This window comes from Convolutriloba macropyga, chromosome 6 (genome assembly GCF_964194025.1).
Source record: "Convolutriloba macropyga chromosome 6, txConMacr16.3, whole genome shotgun sequence".
Classification (NCBI taxonomy): domain Eukaryota; kingdom Metazoa; phylum Xenacoelomorpha; order Acoela; family Convolutidae; genus Convolutriloba; species Convolutriloba macropyga.
This window is the reverse complement of record NC_134473.1, coordinates 31,623,488-31,646,481: the sequence shown is the minus strand read 5'-3', so window position 1 is coordinate 31,646,481 and position 22,994 is coordinate 31,623,488. Positions and strand designations below refer to the sequence as shown.

The following is a 22,994-nucleotide window of genomic DNA, read 5'->3' as shown; positions in this document are numbered from 1 at the left end:
TCTTAAAAGACCATGAATTCAGATACAGTACCAATGAACTAGAACAGTTAGCAGTAGTATGGTCACTAGAACACTTTAAACACTATCTCTATGGGACTGATTTCACGTTACAAACAGACCACAGAGCGCTTCTATCCGCACTAAACGAAAACCGAGGCAACAAAACGTATCAAAGCCGATTTACACGTTGGGTAGATAGATTCCTCCCTTTCAGTTTCAACCTGGAACATATCCCCGGGGAAAAATATGAGATTTGCCGACTACCTAAGCTGTCACCTCAAAAACAAACTACCTCCTCTCTCAAAGGATGACACATAATTGTGTGATCACACAAAATACATAATTAACTTGATAAATATTTTCATATTTGGCCTAACCAAAAATTCGATCGAAAATACATCGGCCAATAGAACACTAGCGAGCACCAGCGAACGAATACCAGCCAAATAACAATGCAACGAACAATTATCCGCAAACGAAGAATTTCAACAACGCTTTTTGGCTTAAATCTAGTGAATTCAAGCTGCCTTCCGTTACATCTAATTCTACCCTCTCAATTGCAAATTCAAAATTCAATCAGAAATCAATACATAATTCAAACTCTACAAATTCTGTATCTTTAAATCCTACAAATTCATTTTATTCAAAATCAATATATAATCACAATTCATTTTACAAATCTACAAATCATAATAATTCCAAACTTACAGATTCAATTAATTCAATTTCCACAAATTCCACTCATACAGAGCCAATTTACCAAAATAATACGTATGTTTCGAAAAAAATTCAATTAATGCCCAGGGACAAATTAAGGTTAACAATCGCAACCGACCTCGCCACAATACTTTTGAACACCAAATATCAAAACGAAAGAGGGCCCCCAACAAACACAAAAGCAAAAAGGCAGCCAAAACAGTAGTACACAAACAATTGCAACACAAACTGAGGACAGCTCAAACAAAGGCCGCGATAGATCGCCGATTAGATCAGATCCATCTAACCCCATATTCCCCCTAAGCAATGCTACTAACATGCCACAATACCGCAAAAACTTGGTTCAAGTATTCGGTGAGGAGTTCGTGGCCGAAGCCACCGCCAGAGAAAAATTAATGGCACCCATTATTAAGCTCATTAGAGAGCGCGATTGGGAAACTTTAAAGAGAACAAGTCCCTCTTTTTACGCACTTAAACGAGATCTATCAATTATTCCCTCGGGATGCGTGCTCTACGATAACCGTCTTATGGTCCCATCACAATTAAAACAACTCGTGATAGATTCTTTACATCAAACTCACCCGGGCCAAACCAGAATGCTTTGATTAGCTGATTTAGTGTGGTTTCCCAGGATCCATCGAGACGAACCACCAAAGCCCAATCATGCGGCGACTGCATCAGAAAAGGTAAAAATCTAAAACCACTAATAACAAAAAATTCCCTAGGGACACTGCCTAAACTTACAGAACCAAATGAAGAAGTCCAATTAGACTTCGCAGGACCAATCCCATTTAAAGAAAATAAGCAAAATTACTGTATCCTGGTTTCGGTAGACCGCTTAACACGTTTCCTTCACGCACAAGTCTCAAAGACTGTGACACGGAAACGGCATTAAACTAATTATCAGAAAATTGCCAGTTCCACGGCATACCCCGATCAATAAGATGCGACCAAGCCCAAGCATTTAAGGCACGCAAATTTGAGATAACTTGCAAAAATAGAAACATAAAACTAATATTAGCAACCACGAGAATGGTCGAACGTCTAATTAAAACGACAAAACGAAGAATAGCCGTAATGGAACATGACCCTCTATGGTCCTCGGCAGATCTAGCTACTGTAGTCGCTAAAATAATTGAATCGGTAAAACTAATTCCTAGCACAACTACTAAAATAAAACCAATCGAAGCACACTTCGGTAGACCACCAAATTCAGATCTGTCGAATATCAATACAAAGCCATCAAGCAAAAACTTATCATACAAAAAATTGAAAAGTTTTGCTTCAGATCAAGCGACACTCCGTCATCCAGCGCTCCCCAGGGAACTCATATGGGACTGGGACAGCGATTCAGAACCCGAACTGGACATTCAATACCAGGCCCAATCGCAGCCGGCCCGAAGTTCAGACTCCGAAGACTCAGAGAACGCGCCGCTGCTTAGCCACACGCGCTCTCCTGTTAAGAAAAATTCCGATCGCCTTGAAATAACATTCGGAGATAAAACATCAACAGTAGTATTTAGCAAGAAAAACGTTGCACGTAAAACGATTGCACGTAAAGCACCAGAGCCCCGCGGAACATTGAAACCACAATGGAACATAATACCAGATGGAACAATAACACACTATTCCCCCCACACAATAACCTTAGATACCAACACAAGAAAAAACACTGTTATTCGAAAAAAAATGATCTGGCAATAGTAACTGAAACAAAACCATTAGAAACGATTGAAAAACCTAGATTATTTTACATGGTTGCGTGTAAAACGATGCGAGAATTTAAACGTAATCAAGAGAAAATAAAAAGGTTTTGTTTAGAAGAAAAAGCTAACAAAGCACGAGAAGAGAAAGTAAAGGCCAAACTTGCCAGAGCAGTGAATCCCCTCTAGCCAACAACAACAAAGCAAAGAAACACAATCAACCGCAATCAAATGGGCCACGAAGAGGTTTTTATACTCACTCGACGCAACCAACAAGAACAAAAAAGACCTCGTACAGCACGTCAAGCCAAGCCTCAATCCAAAACGAAGTCCGCCATGAGACCATTATCCCCAGGGACAAACTCTCGTCCGCAATGGCTAAAGAATGCGCACAACCGCACTACTGAGAAAACACCCTACAATGACTCCAACACAAAATCGAAAGAGGCAGCAATCCAACACGCGAAGGACACTGTTGAAACTAAACATGACAAAAACCAAAAACTTCTATACTCAAGCTCAAGCTCTTCAGAAAACAAGAACATCACTTCGCTGGACACAGCGAATTTGAAATTCTCACCAACAGTCAAAATTTTCAGTATCCCACCCGACTCCCCTGGGACATCATACGAAATTGTAGCATCATCAACCCCAAATGATTTCATGAACTCTAATCTCTCCAATTCTCCCAAAAGCGCAACCGAACCATCATGCTCACTGCTGCCAACACTGCTGATCCCAAAGTGCCTCAACCAAAAGGAATTATGAAATCAACACCCATGGTTGACAAGATAGTGAGCAACATTTGGAAACGACAGCAATCAAGTACAGATCAGTCACCAACCAAGGACATTACGATCGTAACTATTGAGGATACTTCAACTAAGGAGTCCCCAGGGAAGCAAAAAACGATAGAAGTCAACCTAGAGTCCACCGACGAACCAGAGCAATTACAAGCAAACGATAACATCGTGCAAGAGCAAGAAAGCCAGAACGCTTCACAACAAGTCGACTTCCACAACATCGAAGAACATACGCCAGCTACAACATCGCCAGCGAAAAGCTCAATCTCGGATCTTCATGCGAGCGACTTCTTTAACCCTTCGGAATTTTGAGTTCACTCAAAATTGTTGACAGCAGTGGGTGTGGGATGGAGGAAACACGATTCCCCAGGGACTTACATCAAAACTCATACACTTATCACTAAAACTTGTTATCATACTATTACTAAGTTCAGTATAATCTGTTAGCCATTTTAGTTGTCGTTGCATCCTACGCGATGCGTACTTAATTTAGTTGAACTTAAACAATCGTTGATGTTAATCAGACGGGTACGGATTGTTACCGTCTAGCTTCAGTTACTTATTCTTGAACTCATTTGAAGCTGACTGAAAGACAAAAAACAGAAGTGAACCAAATCCCTCGGTAAAAGAGAAAATTTGGTGTTAATCCCCGATAGTTTTAATCTCCTCATAGCATTAATATTAAATATAATAACAATAATAATAATAATAATAATAATAATAATAATAATAATAATAATAATAATAATAATAATAATAATAATAATAATAATAATAATAATAATAATAATAATAATAATAATAATAATAATAATAATAATACTAATACTAATAATAATAATAATAATAATAATAATAATAATAATAATAATAATAATAATAATAATAATAATAATAATAATAATAATAATAATAATAATAATAATAATAATAATAATAATAATAATAATAATAATAATAATAATAATCATAATAATAATAATAATAATAATAATAATAATAATAATAATAATAATAATAATAATAATAAAAATAATAATAATAATAATAATAATAATAATAATAATAATTATAATAATAATAATAATAATAATAATAATAATAATAATAATAATAATATTAATAATAATAATAATAATAATAATAATAATAATAATAATAATAATAATAATAATAATAATAATAATAATAATAATATTTGTTCCTGCGTAGGAGCAGCAGAACAGCACTAGGCCACAGTGGCCTGTTCTCGGCTGCCCTTTTTCTTATTACTCCCCCATTTCCGTCTGTTCTTTTTATGAACAGCATTGCTCATATTTTTGGTGACGATGGCCACTTTTTTGCGTCTGAAACTTTTAAGTGGTACCATCATTGCAGCCAACATTGGTCAGGCTATGATCAATCTGAAGCTATGATTACGTAAGAGCTCATCCTTACACAGACAGCTCCAAGGAGGCAGGGGATCGAACCCTCAATCATTGGCGTGTGAATCACACACCTTACCTCTCGGCTATCACGCCTCAGTTGATTGCGTACAACAATTGTATGTTTAGGATTTGCGCCACAACTTCTCTGGCTGGGAGCACGCATGATGCAGAATACACTCATTCCGATCTGAACTTGTGAGTACTGCCCAGGTTTAGACCTCGGCACATGCATGACCTTTGCAATTCTAGTTGGGAGTCCAATATTGAATATACAAACTTATGGCCCAGCACCTGGCTAAAAGCGAGGTAAAATCTTTTCATTGGTCCAGCTAAAATTTCATAACAGGATAAGGTCGAACATGGTCTTTTTTCTGAAATGAGCAGGAGTCTTTTCAGTGGCAAATTTAGTTTGAGCATGGTCATCGATCATTTTGGCATTAGAAATAATTATTTAATCATATTTTTCTGAGGATGAGAAAGCATCCACAAGCAATACCCAAATCGCATTGCAGCAAGCAGTTAAAGAGAGAAAACTGTTCAAATTTTGCCGAAAATTGTCTGGAAAAATTGAATTATTTGTTGCAAGTGTGTTTTACAATTTTATTCGGCTGATCGAAAATGATAGTACAGTTCTATCAATCTTTTTTTTCATAAACAATGATTTTAGGTTCTAAGTTTTTAGTTATTTTCATTACAAAATTTTCATATTTATAATAGAACATTTCCTTGATTCATTAAAACTTCCGGGAAATTGAAAATTATGGATGGTCAAGCTCGTTTATAACATTCTTTGAGATAGCACACTCGTACAGTGCAGATAAAAATTTTGGCTGCAACATAAACTTTTTGTGAGCTCAAGTCCAGCAAAAACCCGTTGAACTAATTTCGCGCTGCGAAAACATTCGTCGAGCTAAAGTTTTTTCATGGAGTTTTTGGGTCGAGCATAGCATGATCGTTTAGTCACCCAGGTTTAGGTCAAGACACCAATTCTACTCTGATCAAACCTAATTCAGCGCAAACCCGTGTGTTTCCAGAGGGAAATTACAATGTCTCAACGGCAGGTCGAGCGCACTACAGTCTGGACTATGGTATGACCAGAGGTCATTTTGGCCCGGAAAGTCTAATCGTAGGCGGTTTTTTGCGAATTTGTGTCTGATCATAACCGCTTCGAGCGCACTTGAGTTTGATCATAGGCGGATTTGAGCGCATTTGGGTCTGATCAGAGGTGGCTTCGAGCACACGAAAGTCTGATCAGATGTCAATATCAGAATTTTTTAAAAAAATCATGATGTCTGTCACGAGCCAAGAAAAGATATCTGCTCTGACCAGAGACTCAATTGGAGTCGCTGGCCTACGATGAGAACAATCAAGACAAAAGACTCCAACCGCTATGAAGTGGCCGGTCCCTTTGAAATAAGAATAGCAACGTTAGATTCAGACGTTTCTCATAAATATCTGGCTGAGTTCATCTATGATGCCAGAAAATTTAAGCAATGGCATGTAAAGGTTTCTATTTATAAACTTCAGAAAAACCTTCATTTTACAGAAAACACTTTTAACTTTGAATTTACTTGATTGAAATTTCTGCTGGAGACATAAGTTTTTATGAAAAGCTTGTATTATAACGAAACTTAAAATCTCTTCCGTTTTTAACACTAGTCTCTGATCAGAGGTCACGTGGGTCTGCAATGTCTCATCATAGTCTGATTATGGGTCTGGGCGATGGTCTGAAACTGAGTTTGGGCCATGGACTGGAGTTGGTCTGATCAGAAATTTTTCGATCTGCAAAGTTTGATCAGAGACCCTCTCAGTGTGGACAGTCTGATCAGAGATAACAGTGCTCTGGAACATCTAATCAAGTTTAATTTCGTTCCGGAAAGCCTGATCAGAGGTAATTTCGGCCTGGAAAGTTTACTCAAACTTGGGTCTGGACTAATCGTGGTTAAAAAAACCGGTGTTGAGATATTGGAATCTTTTAACTAAACTTAAGTCTCACAGAACAGCTAAAAGATGGATTATGAGGTCAAATAATTAACCTCTATGCAGTAAAATAACTCATAATTGATGAAGGTAGTCATGAAAATTTTGAGTGAGGTTAATTCTAGTATTTTCTGGTAATACTTCTCAGCTGGGATAAGGAGCTTCCATTAGCAAGCATGGGTGGAATCACAAACAATTAACTATAGAAACATTGAATCTGAGCAAATGGTAAAGTTGTGTCCTGAAGCTGTCTCCATACAAACAAAACAAGAGAAGACAAATAAAAAATTGTGAATAATATATATATATATATATATATATATATATATATATATATAAAACCTAGTAAAACATTTACAAAAAATTAACTCAATTTGATGAATAAGACCAACATCCGAGATTTTTCAATTTATTTACTGTTCCTCAACGTGCTCCTTTTTCATTCTGGGAGTGCGACAGGCAGTGGCTTAGTTACAAAAAAAATTATACGGGAATTGAGTCCCAGGAAACATTAAAATTGTGTCCTAATTGTGCCCAGAATTCTTGAAGGTACTAAAGTTGCACTAAAAAATGTGTTGCTTTGAGATCCCAAAAAAATCTTCTGTCGAACGTAAGTCACATAAAGATTGCGTCCCACGAAAAAATGATCAGAGGTCATTTATTAGGGACGGCTACCGTCATATTAGGGTCACTGTATTTCTTTGTTTTGTATGAAAGTCTGCTAAGAGGTCAATCATGTTTGCCACTGTCTGATCAAAGATAAAAGTTTGGACATATTCAGAGGAGAGGTGGGACTGGAAACGAAACCTGGGTTTGTCGCCATTTAGGCAAAGTTTTCAATTATAAACAAAAAAAATTAACTCGGTTCGAGGTGTCAACGTTAAAAATTGCTAAGAAATTTAAAACTTGGGGCAAATCCGGTGAAAAAATTTAAGAATTGCATTTTTTAGCGTCGAATTCGGTGATTGAAGTAAATAAAAGAATTCACCGCTAAGAGTTGCAAAATTCACTTCTAAATAACCCAATAAATCTACCTTAAAAAGTACTGGAAAAAGATGTAGCAATAGCGGCGAATGCGCTGAGAGCGATGAAAAGAAATTTAACCTCTAAGAACCGCAATCCGCACAAATTTTTGCTGCTAAGTGGGCTTAAGTCTCTATCAAGGCTGATTTCGAATGAAACTCTGTAATTTGTGAGGAGAATGCGTTGAAAGCGTTAATTAAGCTTCACCGCTTCTAAAGCAAAAGCTACTAAATTGAGCAGATGGCTGCATTACTGGAAACTTCTTTTACGAAAAACCGCTTTCTGTTTATGATTACTGTATACTAGCTGTGAAATTAAAAATTTCACCGCTAAAAACAGAAATCTTACAAAAATGCACCGCTAAGAACCCTTTATCTTACAAAATTTCACTGCTTTTATCCCATTTGTTGCTAAAAGATAGGGAGCTTTGCGGCGAAAAGTGTGTTATTCACCGCTATTCACAGCAACTCTTATATAATTTTTTCGACAAAACTTCGACCTGGGTGGATAATTAATCTCTTTCACATCATTGTTCACTCTGAAATAAGCTTGAAAATTTTCTGTGTATTTTCAACGAAAGAAACTTCCTAATGAATTGGTAGCAAACTGAAAGAAACTGTCATTATATTGAAAGTTTCGGCAGTAGCCACTCGATGACGCAGTTGACAAAAAATTCTTTTTGAAGTTTTAGTCACTTTATAGACAAAAGCTTATTTTTTTCTCTATTATTGAACAGTCATGGAAATTTTTGTTGGAAAAAAAAACGTTCCACTTGTTGATAATTGTAGCAAATCTAATACCCTCGAAGTTGAAGAACTACGAACCAAAAACCATCAATCAAGATGAATAGTTTTTTTGACAAAAATTTCTTCACAAAACAAAAATTGACTTTTTTGGTCTTCTTGATTACTCTATTTGGTACTCAAATTATAATTTTGAATCTAAAAAAGTATTAACTTGTTAAATTGTTTTATTTAAACTGTACAAAGTCAATCATTTGGGTTGTTCAAGAATTTTTTTTTGTTGATAATGTATGTCATCTACGAACATAGTAAAAGCGCATTGTTGAGAACCTTCTTACTGTGAAGTAATATGGATTGAAGATATTAAAACACTACTATCATGTCCGGGTTTTGCAGTTTTGGTTTAGTAGTATTAAGTATATGACAATTTCTCATTTCTTATTGTCAGAAATTGAGGGTAACAAAGGTCTTTTTTTGGATAAAATGGACTGGGCCCATTTTTTTTTCTCTTAACCATTGTGGAGATATATTTTAAAATAACAACCCATAGCATTTTCACACCTCTGAACAAAAATACAAAAATCTTTCTTGTTTTGGTAAAAAGAAAACAGTTTTGTTTCCATTAAAACATCTATGTCTGCAGAAAATTTGATAGAGTTTTCCGACTTTAGTCTCATCAAACTTTGCTTTTGTTTAATCAAGCTGTTATGTTCTCAACTACCTTAAACTCAGCTCAACCCCCCCCCCCCCCCCTCCCCTTCCCAACATCCCAGAACTCCCTCTTCTTTTTTCCGAACGACCTCCTCGGAGATAGTATCATTCTTCGACCACGAACTAGCAGAATAATCTATTATCATATCCCAGCAGAGTTTAAGCAACAATTTGTTAACAAGAAGGACGCTAAAAGCACTGACTTATGTTAGAATATTGATCAAACTATAGTCTTAAACTTAGTGAGAATTAGAAAGAAAGTTTAACCAGATTAGAAAGATAAAAGCAAATTGATTTTGATCAGAGAAATTATATAAATGAATCGTCAAGAAATGGTGCTTAGAATCAATATTCGGTTCAAATTGGAGAATCTAGATAACTAATTTTAGAGTGAAATTATTCGATGTAAAATCTTCCCAGCATCTTCCCAGCATCAGTACCCCCTGCGACTGATTTCTGGGAAATTTGCAGAAGCAAACCATTTTGGATAACCCTTGCGACCCCCACTGTAAATCATGGTGCTAAAATTAGTTTTTTATCTTGACTTTCTCGCACTGATAATGGGTATATATACAGCTGATTTTTGAGCCTTTTTTCATCCACAAAATCAAATCAGCCTCTTGATCTAATAATCAGATCTCTCCTGTAAATCTCTAAATTTTACTGTAAAATATCATTCTTGTTATTCTCTCACATTGAGAAGTTAATTTTTCTACTTAGTTAAAAACGCTTTTTATTCCGCTTGCGAAAACCCATAACCCAACAGGTTATGATCCCAGCAATTCTCTTAGTCCTAAAACAAATTTCAAAAACAAAACTAATTTGTTGATGACAGTCATAATGCTTGTATGCTTAGTACTTTTTCTTTTAACAACTGTTTTGCCTGCTCAAACTACGATGGACCAACAGACAGTGAAGCTGCTGACCTACACAGGAAAAGCACAGGACTTTCCAATCTAGAGCACAAGGTTTGTGGCATTGATGCAGACGAAGGGACTCTACAACTCACTACTTGGGACAGAGGAGTAACCCAATGAGCCTGCACCACTAGCCAATGGGGCGAGCAAAGATGAAAAGAAGAACCACAAGGTGATGAAGGATGCATATGAGAAGGAAGTTGCAGACATCAAGGAAAAACGGAACAAGGTGTGGTGCCATCTGGCACAGAGTCTAGATGCAACAACCCCCATGCTGATGAGACGTGACTGTGTGGGAGATGATGGCATTGAAGATGGAGCAAAGGCTTGGAAGCTTCTGCAAGAGAGTTTTCAGAGTGTGGAGACGTCGACAGTGGTGACTTTGGTGGCACAGCTGCTCGGTGATGCTGAGGATTTGGATAGCTTCTTCATCAGAGGAAAGGAGTTGCTCACAAGGCTAGAAGAAGTAGGGGAAGCAGTCTCAGAGACCCTCTTCAACGCCGTGGTCCTCAATGGTCTGCCAATGAGGTATAAAAGTTTTGTTATACAGGAAAGCTTTAACCCGTCGACGAACCTCACAGAGTTGAGGAAAAGGCTGCATAACTTCCATGGGAGCACAGCACAGAGGCACAAGGGACAAAGTGGTTCAGTGGCACTGGCAGTGAAGCGTAACTTCAGGAAGGGACTCAAGAAGGGATCCCCGCACACCTTGCCAAGGACTGCAGGAGGAAGGAGACAGCACAATGCAGAAAGTGTGGTGAGAAAGGTCACCACACTTGCTGCATAGACAGGGCATGCAGGAGACAAAGAGATGGAGGCAGACATGAGTCAGTGGCAATGGGTCCAACATTGGCTTCACCCGACGAGGAATACTGGGCATCTCTTACTCAGTGGAGCATGCTGGTGGACAGTGGTTGTATAGAACACATAGTGACGAACATCGATGCGTTCCTGGACCTTGTGCTCATTCAGTCAGTGGTCAGAAATCCCAACGGAGAGGCCTCCAGAGTGGTGGACAGAGGCTGTGTGAAGATCAGCATACCCTCAAGTAAAGGGGAATTCCAATGCGAACTCAAAAACGTTTTGTGTGTACGGACTATTCTTCAAACCTCTTAGCAGTCTCAAGATGCACGGAGTGGGGACATAATTTCACTTTCGAGAAAGGAAATAGCTGCAGGAAACTCCAGAAGGAAACTAGGGTAAAACTAACACAAGAAAATAATATGTTTTACTTACACTGCAGCGTTCTAGAATTCAAGATGAGTTCCAACACCGTTGAATTTGACACTGCAAGGAAGTGGCACAGACGGTTGGGTCATTTGAATCAAGTGGATGTGGTCAGGACCGCACCAGAGACAGTGGGGGAACTCGATGATGTATGCAATGTGTGCGCATTGGCCAAGATCACAAAGACTCCAGTACCAATAGTGGTAGAAACCAAAAAAAGAAGAGAAGGTGGAGAGGGTGTTCACAGACATGATGTGACATCTCAGAGTAGAGTCACTGTCAGGGTTTCGGTTCTGCATTGTGTTTGCAGACCAGTAGAGGACGTTTGTGTTTGTGGACTTGCTTAAGGCAAAGTGTGAAGCACTGGCCAGCCTGAATAAGATTGTTCTCAGTGTGGCGTCGCCTAAGACGCTGAGACAAGACAATGTGAAGGAGTTTCTCTCAGAGCAGTTCGAGATGTACTTTTTAGATGCAGGCATTTTACAGGAGAAGACCATACAAGAGACGGCACAACAGGATGGGTTAGCTGAGAGGTGCAACAGGACACTGCTCGTGATGGCAAGATGCTTGCTCATTGACTCGGGTCTTCCCAAGATGATATGGGGAGCAGCAATTCGCCATGAAACAAGGATCAGGAACTTGGTTGTGAAACGAGGAGAAGAAGAAGGCCCAGAAGAGCTGATGCGAGGTATAAACCTAAGCTTTCAATTAAAAAACTATCTATTTTTGGTTGCACGGTCTTCATGAGGAAGCGGGACAGAGATGTCAGCAAACTTGAACCCAAGGCACTGGAAGGAAAGTTTGTGAGTTACACTGAAGGAGACAACGGATACCTGGTATACGTACCCAACACACGCAAGGTTGTGGTAGTTCGAGATGTGATCAAGGAGTCCGAAGTGGGCTCAATCCCTGACAACACAGAGGCGCCCGATCTACTATATGAGGGATCACAGCGACTGGGGTTCTGGCACCCAGGTGATGATCATCAATACACTGGCAAAAAAGAGGAGCAGGGTACATCTACTGCAATAAAGGAGGAAAGGCATGTCACAGAGAGCGTGAACACTCATGAAACGACACTGAGACAAGATGACTCAGATGTTGAGGAAGCAGCACTGGATGAAGAATCTACTGCAACAAGAGGGAGTCTCGGAGATTAGGAGTCAATGGAAGACAGTGAAACAGAGGACTTCTCAGAGACAGTTGGCTTCTTTGAAGAGGCACTGGAGCAAGCGGACAGGGCAGAGCCCAGACGAGGGACACGAGCAAGGAATGTTCCGCAATTTTTTGGAGAAGTCAGGACTCATCTGCTGTGATTGAGGGTGACTATATGGAACCCAAAACAGTCTACGAAGCCAAGCAAGGTTAAGATTGGGACCAGTGGCACCGGACAATGAAGGACGAGGTCAAGGCACTCCAAGACAACGAGACTTAGAACCTAGTGAGACGACCCACAGACAGGGACTTCATACCGGGCAAATGGGTCTACAAAGTAAAATTGGAACCCAGTGGTCAAGTGAACTAATACAAAGCACGCTATGTGGCGAAAGGTTTCAAACAGGTGGAAGGGCTGGACTATTCTGAGACTTCTGCGCCTAACTGTAAGCCAGAGACATTAAGGATTCTACTTCAACTATCAGTGAAGCAGTGCCATGTGATGCACCCATTTTGATGTCAAGACGGCTTTCCTGCACTCACCAGTAGAGGAAGAAGTGCATCTGGAACAGCGACAGGAGTTTGTAAAACAAGGATCAGATGGAGAGAAGTTAGTATGCCGACTGAATAAATCAATTTATGGTTTGAAACAGGCAGGCAACAACTGGTAAAAGGAACTGGCAATCTTCCTAATGAGGCAGGGGTTCACCAGAAGCAGGAATGACATTTGCTTGTTCGCAAGAGCAAAGACAGAGGGTCACACCATCATCTTGGTCTGGGTTGATGACATCATAGTACCATCAAGAAGCATGACAGTGATCTCCGATGTCAAGACAGCCCTCCTAAAATCACCAAAAGAGGAACATGGCACCTGGAACAGCTACAGGAGTGTATGAAACAAAGATCAGATAAAGTTAATATGTCGACTAATGAAATCAGTTTATCGTTTGAAACAAGGCTGCTAAAAATTGCTATAAGGAGATGGTAAGCTTACTACTGAGACAAGTTTCCACCAGAAGCAGGAACGATCATCGCTTGTTCGCGAAAGCAGAAAAAGAAGGTCAGACCTTCCCTTCATCTTGGTGTGGCTCGACAACACCATAGTAGCAAAAGGAGGCGTGACAGTGATGTCCGATTTCAAATAGGCAATCCAGGCAACATTTCACATGGAAGACAGAGGGAGAATACACTGATTTCTGCGGTTTCAAATGGATCAATGCAAACCCTCATGAACTCCACCTGATTTGAATTTGAAACTTGAGACACCACAGAACAGAGACGAAGAAGTGGAACAGAGGATCTACAGAAGCTTGGTTGGATCACTTCTGTATCTGGCCAAACAGACGAAGCCAGACATCATGTTCACAGTCAACATTCTGACCACACAAATGCACCTTCCAATCAACAGTGGATGTGCGGAAAAAGACTTCTGCTATATCTTCAAGGTTCAAAGGGTTTAAAACTTAATTACACAAAAGAAGCTAGTTTTGATTTAGTGGGGGAACGTGAGGCAGACTGGTCTGGTGACGTGAACGACAGAATATCAACGACGGGCTACTACTTCAAGCTCAATGACCGTGGCGCAGCACTCAGCTGGGGTGTCATGAAGCAGGCCACAGTTGCTCTTTTTTCATCAGAAGCAGAATATCAGGGCATGACAGCAGCATTTCAAGAAGCCTTGTATCTGAAACAACTTCTAGAGGATTTCGGCATCCAACAGAAACATCAAAAAGCAATTGGAGAGGACAACCAGAGTTGTATTAAATTGTGCCGAAACCCAGTCATGCACAATAGGAGCAAACACATTGAGACAAAATTCAACTTGATTCGGGACAAAACCGAAAATTGGACTATTTCAATTCATTACTGACAAAATGGCAGCCGATATCTTCAAGAAATCTGTACCCGTATCGAAGGTGGAAACGTTCAGAACTGTTTTGTTGGGAATAGACTCTACGCAATCAGCTCAAGTTTGAGTGGGGTTGTTAGAATATCAATCAAACTATAGTCTTAAACTTAGTTAGAATTAGAAAGAAAGTTTGACTTACAAGATTAGAAAGACAAAAGCAAAATGATTCTGATCAGAGAATTTATAAAAATGAATCGTCAAGAAATGATGCTTAGAATCAATATTCGGTTCAAATTGGTGAATCTAGAAAACTAATATTAGAGTGAGATTATTTGATGTAAATACTTCCCAGCATGTATTGAATGATTATGATACCACCGGAATTGTGAACGAATTCTTAGAAAAGTGTTAATGCATACCATCTATGGTACCCCCTGCGACTGATTTCTGGGAAATTTGCAGAAGCAAACCATATTGGGTAACCCTTGCGACCCCCACTGTAAATCATGGTTCTAAAATTAGTTTTGTATCTTGACTTTCTCGCACTGATAATGGGTATATATACAGCTGATTTTTGAGCCTTTTTTCATCCACAAAATCAAATCACCCTCTTGATCTAATTATCAGATCTCTCCTGTAAATCTCTAAATTCTACTGTAAAATATCATTCTTGTTATTCTCTCACATTGAGAAGTTAATTTTTCTACTTATTTAAAAACGCTTTTTATTCCGCTTGCGAAAACCCATAACCCAGCAAATTATGCTCTGAGTTTTTGAAGAAAATTGTTCGCAACTGACCTCATCTTGGAAAAATTCAGCGCCTCTTCAGTACATTCTTTTCAAACTGCCAAAATGTTATTGCATTGCAGCTCACTGCCTAGAATTGCGGCCTTTTTAGCCGTTTTCTTAATTCGGTGCACAAAATATTGCCATATTGATATTTGGATACCCGGGAACGCGAAATTGTTTCATTTCAGAAAATTCCACGTTGCTGGTTGGCCAGCGGATCTTGCATGTCCCAAGTACAGAGAAGCAGGTGATAGCTATCTTGACGACTGGCGATACGGTTAGTTTGTTTGTTTCGGGGGCAAAAATGGACCACTGTTGAAGAAAATTCTAACTTGAAAGCCTAGTGTACTACATCACTGAACCAACATATCTTAAGCTTCCATAGTGCGGCTTTTGTACTGACGTTCTCTCGCCTATCTCCTCGAGGCCTCGATATGTCTCTCTGTAGTCAAATTTAAGTTGAACAAGTGCATTTTTCTATATTTTCTTGACATTTTCCATAATCAGATCACTGTTTACTTAATCCTCTGTTTCGTGATCTTGTGTGCTCAAAGGTTGCTAACATACGGAATATTAATTGGGCCTATGATTATAAGAATTTAATATTTCATGTTAGTGGACATGGTGAAATCATGCTAAACGGGGTATACAGGTTACACTGATGACTTTTTCAAATGTGTTTTTCAAGAGATTTGGAGCGGTCAGCGAAAACAAATTGTTGGAATGTTTTGCTCACGAACGTTTTATAAGAAGTCTTGTTTTAGTCCTAATTTTTTCTGCTAAACAAGTTGTTCGGCGTAGATTTTCAGCTCATTTCTCTTACTTTCTCTTTCTCAGCTCATTAATATCATTTTCCGCTTTATAAAAGTTTTACTGCGCCTATTCAATACAATTATAATTAAGTGAAAGCAGCTTCATTTGTTAGCTCATCGAGCTCGTTTGCTTAATTTATTGAGGATGATTCTTAAAAGCCTGTAACTTGACTAGTATGGGTCGCTATCCTAAAAAAATGGGCAAATTTTTTAATCAACCGGTCGCCTTTTTCTGTAACTGAGTCTAAACACAAAAATTGAAGCTTGGTATGCTCGCAACATTGCTGATAATAAGTTGGACTAAAGGTCTCTCTAAGTGATCGTGTGTCTGTGTGTCTGTTTGTCTGTGTGTGTGTGTGTGTGTGTGTGTGTGCGTGTGTGTTTATGTGAACGGATGGACTCCAAAATTCTCCTGCAGAAACCATCAAAAAGCTGTGTCAACGTAAAGCATGAATCATTGATACGCAGCTAGATTTACACGCATTGACGTTAAGTACAGTAAAGACAAACTGAAAAAAAATAAATACAATCGCCTGATCTTGGAAACAGTGTTGTGGCTTAAAACTTATTTTCAACTGCTTTTGTTTTTTTTGCCGCAACCAAAAACCAGTTTTTGGTTTTCGTTCGCTTAGGAGACTAATAGAGAAATTTTTAAATATTGTGTAATCTTTTAAAACAACGCAAGTCCTTCCAAAAGCATAGAAACAGTCGTGTGCTTCTCGGAAAATCCAAGACTTTACTTGAATTTAGAAATGAAGTTGCGGGAATCCAAGGTGTGACGGTCTTGGCGTTGATGTCCTGATGGGTTTCAGCACTGTGAAAGCACTTACTTATGTTTTTGTGCCTACTACGGTAAACCCCTCTGCGACTAAAAAAAAAAACTAGCTACACTTAGATAACAATGTACAAATAAAATTGTTACTGAACTAATGATTCTGAAAAAATGCATCTCAAGAATACTTTCGGAGAGACGCCAATTTTTATGTCAAAAAAATTTGAGCTTTTTAAAATCAGCGCAATCTTTCTACATCTGAACCACTAACATAATTAGAAAAGCCGTACCTTTTTTTTCTACTCAATCTCTCGTGGTTTTTTCTTTAGTTCTCATTTCTCTCACACGGCCTTCTATTTTATCTGTTGGGCGTAAATTCAATTTTCACATAATGCCCTTGCCTGATTAACAGGTGAACAATCTCTGGATTCATTTTCAATAATTTTGTCATTACAAATGTTAGCTCTCTGTTCAATAATATTAACACAACAACGTTTTGATTGTCTTCTATTATTCTTTCAAAGTGTATAAAAAGCAATTTGATACGGCTATCAATTACTTTCAATCAGTAAGACCTCAGTAAACCCATCACACAAATAGCGATGTGTACTCTTTTGGAAACAAAAATCTTGAAATTCGTTTCCTCAAATATAGTCCCTAACAAACTTCAACTTGATCGAACAAGTAATTCATCGGGTTTTTGAAAACACTTCAAACTTTGAGGGGGAAAATTATATAAAATGAGGCCGGCTGATTGTAGTGTTTGTGCTCTGCTTTGCAATCATACAAAATTTGCTACGAAAACATAAAAACTACGATAGTAGTAGTAGGTGAGCAAGAGTGGGGGGGGGGGGTAAAAGGATGTACCTATGTATTAACATTAGGTATAGCCTCTTTTCATCCAATTTCCAAAGATGTACATAAAAAAAGAGAGTGAGAACAAAAGACCAGTCATCTTATCATAATTACCCATGCTAGTTATTTTAATTACCCCCAGGGAAATACATCCGCTCCAATGCACTTCAGCTAATCTTGTCTAATTACTCTTTTTTTTCAAGGATTACGCCTATTTTGGAAGTTCCTGTTTTCTTTGTCTCGGTAGTTTCCGTTTCAAAAACCCGAAACCGTAAACAAATTTTTTCAGATAAAAATGTTCTAATAAAAAATCGATTTATTTTTTTCACGACTTCAATGAAAAATACTAAAGCAAAGAAAACAATCTCTGAAAATTTTTTGTTTTTTTTCGTGGTTTCAGATTCTGAAACCTCAAACTAAAAAATTGTTCGTTTGGGCATGTACGTTGCAGTACAAAATTATTATGTATTTTTTGAAGTTGAATTCTATGATGATAATTTTAAGGTCAATGACAGAGTTTAGTTTTGGGATTTTTTATAGTTTTAGTTTCTCAAACCTCAAACTACAAAATAATTTCTTCGAGAGTGGTATGCTACGTCAACTGTCCATATGTTGATTTAAACCAAAGCAAATGTTAGTGAATTTTTCAATCCTGAGAAGTTTTAATTTTGGTTTTCGAAGTTTCAGCTTCTGAAACCTGAAACCTCAAACTAATTTTTTTTGGAATTGTGTGTTACAGTACATCTTTATAGCGTAATTTTTAAAGCAGAATCCAATGGGCAAAGCTTAAAAGTCGTGAAATAAGGACAAATTTGTATTTTTCGAAGTTTTAGATTCTGAAACCTGAAACCTGAAAAAAATTGTCAAAAAAGACCTCAGTCTTCAAAAAATTTCTCGTCAAAAATACCCAGTTCTTGGAAAAAATACCCAATTATTGCTGAAAATTACCCAATTATTACCAAAAAAAATACAATTCGTGGCAAAAAAGTCCCAAATTCTTGAAAAACTAACACATCAATGTTGTGAAAAATTCCCCAAATGTTGCCAACAGAGCCCAGGTCTTGGTGAAAACACCCAATTCTTAACTCAAAATACACAATTATTGTCAAAAATACCCAAATGTTTTTAAAAAATATCAAACTGTTACCAAAAAAAGACAATTCTAGCCCAAAAATATTTGTTTCTAGTCCAGAATCACGCAATTCATAGCAAAAACACCCAATTTTTACCAAAATATACTATCTTTTGCCAAAAAGACCTATTTCCTGCGGAAAGGAACCCAGTTCATGCAAAGATATCCCAAAATTGCCACACAAAGAGACAGAAATCTAGCCAAAAATAACTTTTTTACCACAAAGTAGCGAAATCTTGTCAAAAACTACTCAATATGTAACCAAAATAACAAAATTTTTGTCAAATGTTTATCTAGAATATATCAAAAATTAGACAACCTTGCATCATCTGTATTTCTCGAAGTTCTTACTAACAATCCAATTGTTTAGTGACCTTAAAAATATCAACTTTGGAGATCATCTTTTGTAGAGACGAATATTCTCAGGTGATCGATATAGGTTTAATAAGTGCAAATTTGTCACGAATTATTTGCTATTGTACGGAATTAATCGTTAAATGTTTGAGTTCAATCATAGTAAATTAACAATTACGTCCTATTATCTTCTCAATTACGAACAATTAGGTGATCTCATTTTTTTAACAGGGTCAATGAACTCTTTGGAACAAAATTCGTTCCAGCTGCGTCATATGATTGCTACAATTAGGGATACCTAGGTATTTGTATGGGGTCACTGAACTCATGTCAACAAAAAAATCCTTACAATTTACGATATTATTCTTACTTTATCAAAGCAAGCACAGCTCACGTGATCTAGATTGAGGTCTTAATCATAATAATGTGATAATTACGTCACTATAGTGTCATAATGATGTCATTTTTATCGTAGTGTACAAACAAAAGTTAAACTCATTGCGCTTATTTTCCTTCTCCTCAACAACACAGCTATAGTTAGCTTTTTCATTCTTTTTCGAAGACAATTTGAATATATTTTTCCTACAAACCCAAGTTGTCAGTTATAAAGCTTTCAGTGGATATTCTTCATCTCTATTACATCTTCTTATTTTCAATTCCAGGTGAGTCACCTCTGTTATAAAATATGAAAGCAGACCAGAACAAACGAATAAAGGGCTATTATGTTCATCGTACTAATTCGCAAATAGCATATTAATTTTTCAGAGAGAAAGACTTTGGAATATCTGTAACTCCAGTTCTTTTAGGAGTTCAACCGTCTTCACCCAAAAAAACCTGGAATAATGAATATCAAATCTGTGAAATTGAACTAAAATCTTAAGGCTTACTTCTTATTCCCTGAGTTCAATTATGATGTAGCAATTATAAAGGAGAGAAAAACGTGTTTCGGCTGGGTAGCTGATCCTCCATTCTCAATTCCGAGGCAGCTTCTGGTCTTCATTATTGCAATCGAGAATTTGCCTGACGTCTCTGTTGCATACAAACAGACAACTGTAGAATTCTACAAGAACCAAATCGAAAACAAAACTTTCAAATCTCAGAAAATATGGAACTGAGGAGATCGGCCCGTGCACAATTATGTGATTATGAGTTGTCCTATAGACCGACGTATGAAAATCAATTGGGATTTTTTGAGGAGGAAGGAGAACTTAAATTTCTCTGGTGTGTGTCTGACGAGTATGACAATTTGCACGAGCAGACACCTGATCGGTATTCTGACGAGTGGGAAAATGGGTCATTGACAGAGAGTATTATTGCAAGTATAGAAGAAGAGAACGCACTTAATCCCAAGTTAGACAACAAAAAATTTGACACGGCAGTCTTCTTTTCGTGTTTTTCTACCGAAACTGGACAAGGACAAGGATCATCGACTGTTGAGAATACTTCATTCAAGTCTGCCAGAACCATCCTTAGTACTGTAGTCAATGATTATACAGATTACCATGATCATATTTTATCTAATGAAGCAAGTGAAAAATTATCTGAAAAAAATTCCCTCAAATCTGAGCAACCAGCGTCTTGTACAAAAAAGACTGTCAAGAGAAGGCTCCTGCTGTCAATAAACCTGAGAGAGTTGGAAGTAAAAATCCAGATGGTGATGAAAACGAAGACAAAATGTGTCCTCCATCTCGCAAATTGAGACGAGCTGCTGAGTTGTATAGCACCTAAACTAGCAGGCTGAGAACTTGTTTCTTTGACTGATTATTTGTTTATATTTCCGGTATAATTTCAGATCTAAAACTAGTATCTCCTGAGATGACTAATTGACTGGTTAATTTGTAATATTCTGTTTTTACACTCAGAAAAAACTGAATTTCATGTATGTTTTTGAATTGATACTTTGATATATATTGAGTTTTAAAAATGCATTTTCGAAATCAACTTTTTTTAGAGTTCAATTTTGAATTAAAATGTATGTCAAAATATGCTTGCTTTTAAAATTTCTGTTTATTTTTTTAAAAGTGGCGGGTAACGACGAAAAAGGCTTGTTTTTGTAATAACTGTTTTTTCAAAAATGCGGGTTTTTCTTTTGCTTCTGCAATACACTCCCGGCAGCTGATAGTGGATAATGCAAAACGATTGCAGTGATAATTTTAAATCAACCTCCAATAGCAATTTTTCCCAGGAGAATGTTGCAATAAGCGTGCTGCCATTGATAATAGGAAACCTGGTATTTTTAAAGAAGAATTTTTGGCAAAGAACTTTTAGATAAAGATACTCATACAAATCGTTAAGTATAGAATTTACAATTTTTTTTAAAAAATTGAAAACATTTTGCATAATTTTTTACTGTTTTTTTAAAAAAATTTCTTTTACTATCCTATTTTTTTTATTAAAAAATTGTTTTCTTACAGAAGCTTTTTATTTTTCATTTTTCCATTTGTCATTTTTTGAAGTTTTTTTGATGTGAAGTTTTGAATTGAAATTTTTTTTTTAAATGAACGTCTTTTTTACTAAAATAATTTTTTTTTGAAAATTGCAGTTTTTTACATAATGTTTTTAACAAAAATGTAAATCTTCATGTTTTTTTCTGTTTGACCGTTTTTCAGTTTTTGAAGTTCTTTCATGTAAAATTTTTATTTTAACTTTTTTTTTAAAAAAGAAAAAGTTTTACCAGTATAATTTTTCTTTCAAAAATGCCGTTTTTTACATAATGTTCCTAACAAAAAGTGTAAATTTTGATTTTTTTATATTTCTGTTATTCCATTTTTCAGTTTTTGAAGTTTTTTTTCATGTAAAATTTTCAATTTATTATTTTTTTAAAAAAAGAGTATTTTTTTCTAGAATAATTTTTCTTTCAAAAATGTCGTTTTTTACATAAGGTTTAAAACAAAAAATACAACTTGCGTTGGTTTTTTTTCTATTTCTATTTTTCCTTTTTTCAGTTTTTGAATTTTTTAATGTCAAATTTTAATTAATTTTTTTTTGAAAAATGATTGTTTTACTAGAATAATTTTTCTTTCAAAAATGCCGTTTTTCACATAAGGTTTTTAACAAAAAATGCAATTTTTGTTGTTTTTTATTTTTCTATTTTCAGTTTTTGAATTTTTTTATGTAAAATTTTTAATGAAATTATTTTTTTAAGAAACAAACTTTGTTTTACTAAAACATTTATTTTTTCAAAAATGCCGTTTTTACATAATGTTTTAAACAAAAAAAACGTAAAATTTGATAATTTTTAAGTTTCTGTTTTTCCATTTTTCAGTTTTTGAAGTTTTTTTCATGTAAAATTTTTAATTTAAATATTTGTTTAAAAAAAATTCTAACAGAGTATTTTTTCTTTCGAAAAGGTCGTTTTTTATATGAGGTTTTAAGCAAAAAAAGTTTAATTTTTGTTGTTGTTTTTTATTTTTCTATTTTTCTTTTTTTTTAAGTTTTTGAAGTATTTTCACGTAAATTTTTTAGTTGAATTATTTTTTTTGAAACAATTTTGTTATACTAAAACAATTTTTTTCAAATGTCGTTTTTTAAATAATGTTTTCAACAGAAAAAATGCAAGTGTTGATGTTTTTTCTTATTATATTTCCATTTTTCAGCTCTTGATGTTTTTTTGCAATTTTTTTTAGCGAAGTCGAAAATTGTAAAAATCAATTTATTACAATTATTACAAAAATCAATTATCTATTACAATTATTTATTGCAAATTATTACACTTATTGATAAAATCTGCGGAAATATATAACAAATCAAGCTTTTGATGACAAACTTATTTCTTTTATTTTTTCATTTTAAACAATTACAATTTTAAAAATATCATGTTTTTCTTAAGAAATTCCGATTTACTCGATGTCTCATGATAAACATGCTTCAGAGTAAACCCCGGGGTACCGTTGTCGCCTGGTGACAATTACTGTCTTCAAGCATCCCCAGCGTGCATCTCTGGATGTTGTTCGGAAATAAAAGATCGTTGATCGCGGCTCTGTCGCGAGGCGCGCTCTGCGCGCCCAGCGATTTTTTATTTCCGA

At 36.4% G+C, this 22,994-nt stretch overlaps 1 protein-coding gene across 1 annotated transcript in view; it reads left to right on the top strand.

The window, feature by feature from the left end:
• The window catches only part of LOC142341291 (uncharacterized), a 151,955-nt gene that overhangs the window by 121,631 nt on the left and 7,330 nt on the right, over positions 1–22,994 (top strand). The window contains exons 18-19 of the mRNA XM_075392210.1: positions 4,777–4,845; positions 15,233–15,321. Coding sequence (XP_075248325.1) covers positions 4,777–4,845; positions 15,233–15,321 — 158 coding nt within the window. The remainder of the gene's footprint in view (positions 1–4,776; positions 4,846–15,232; positions 15,322–22,994) is intronic.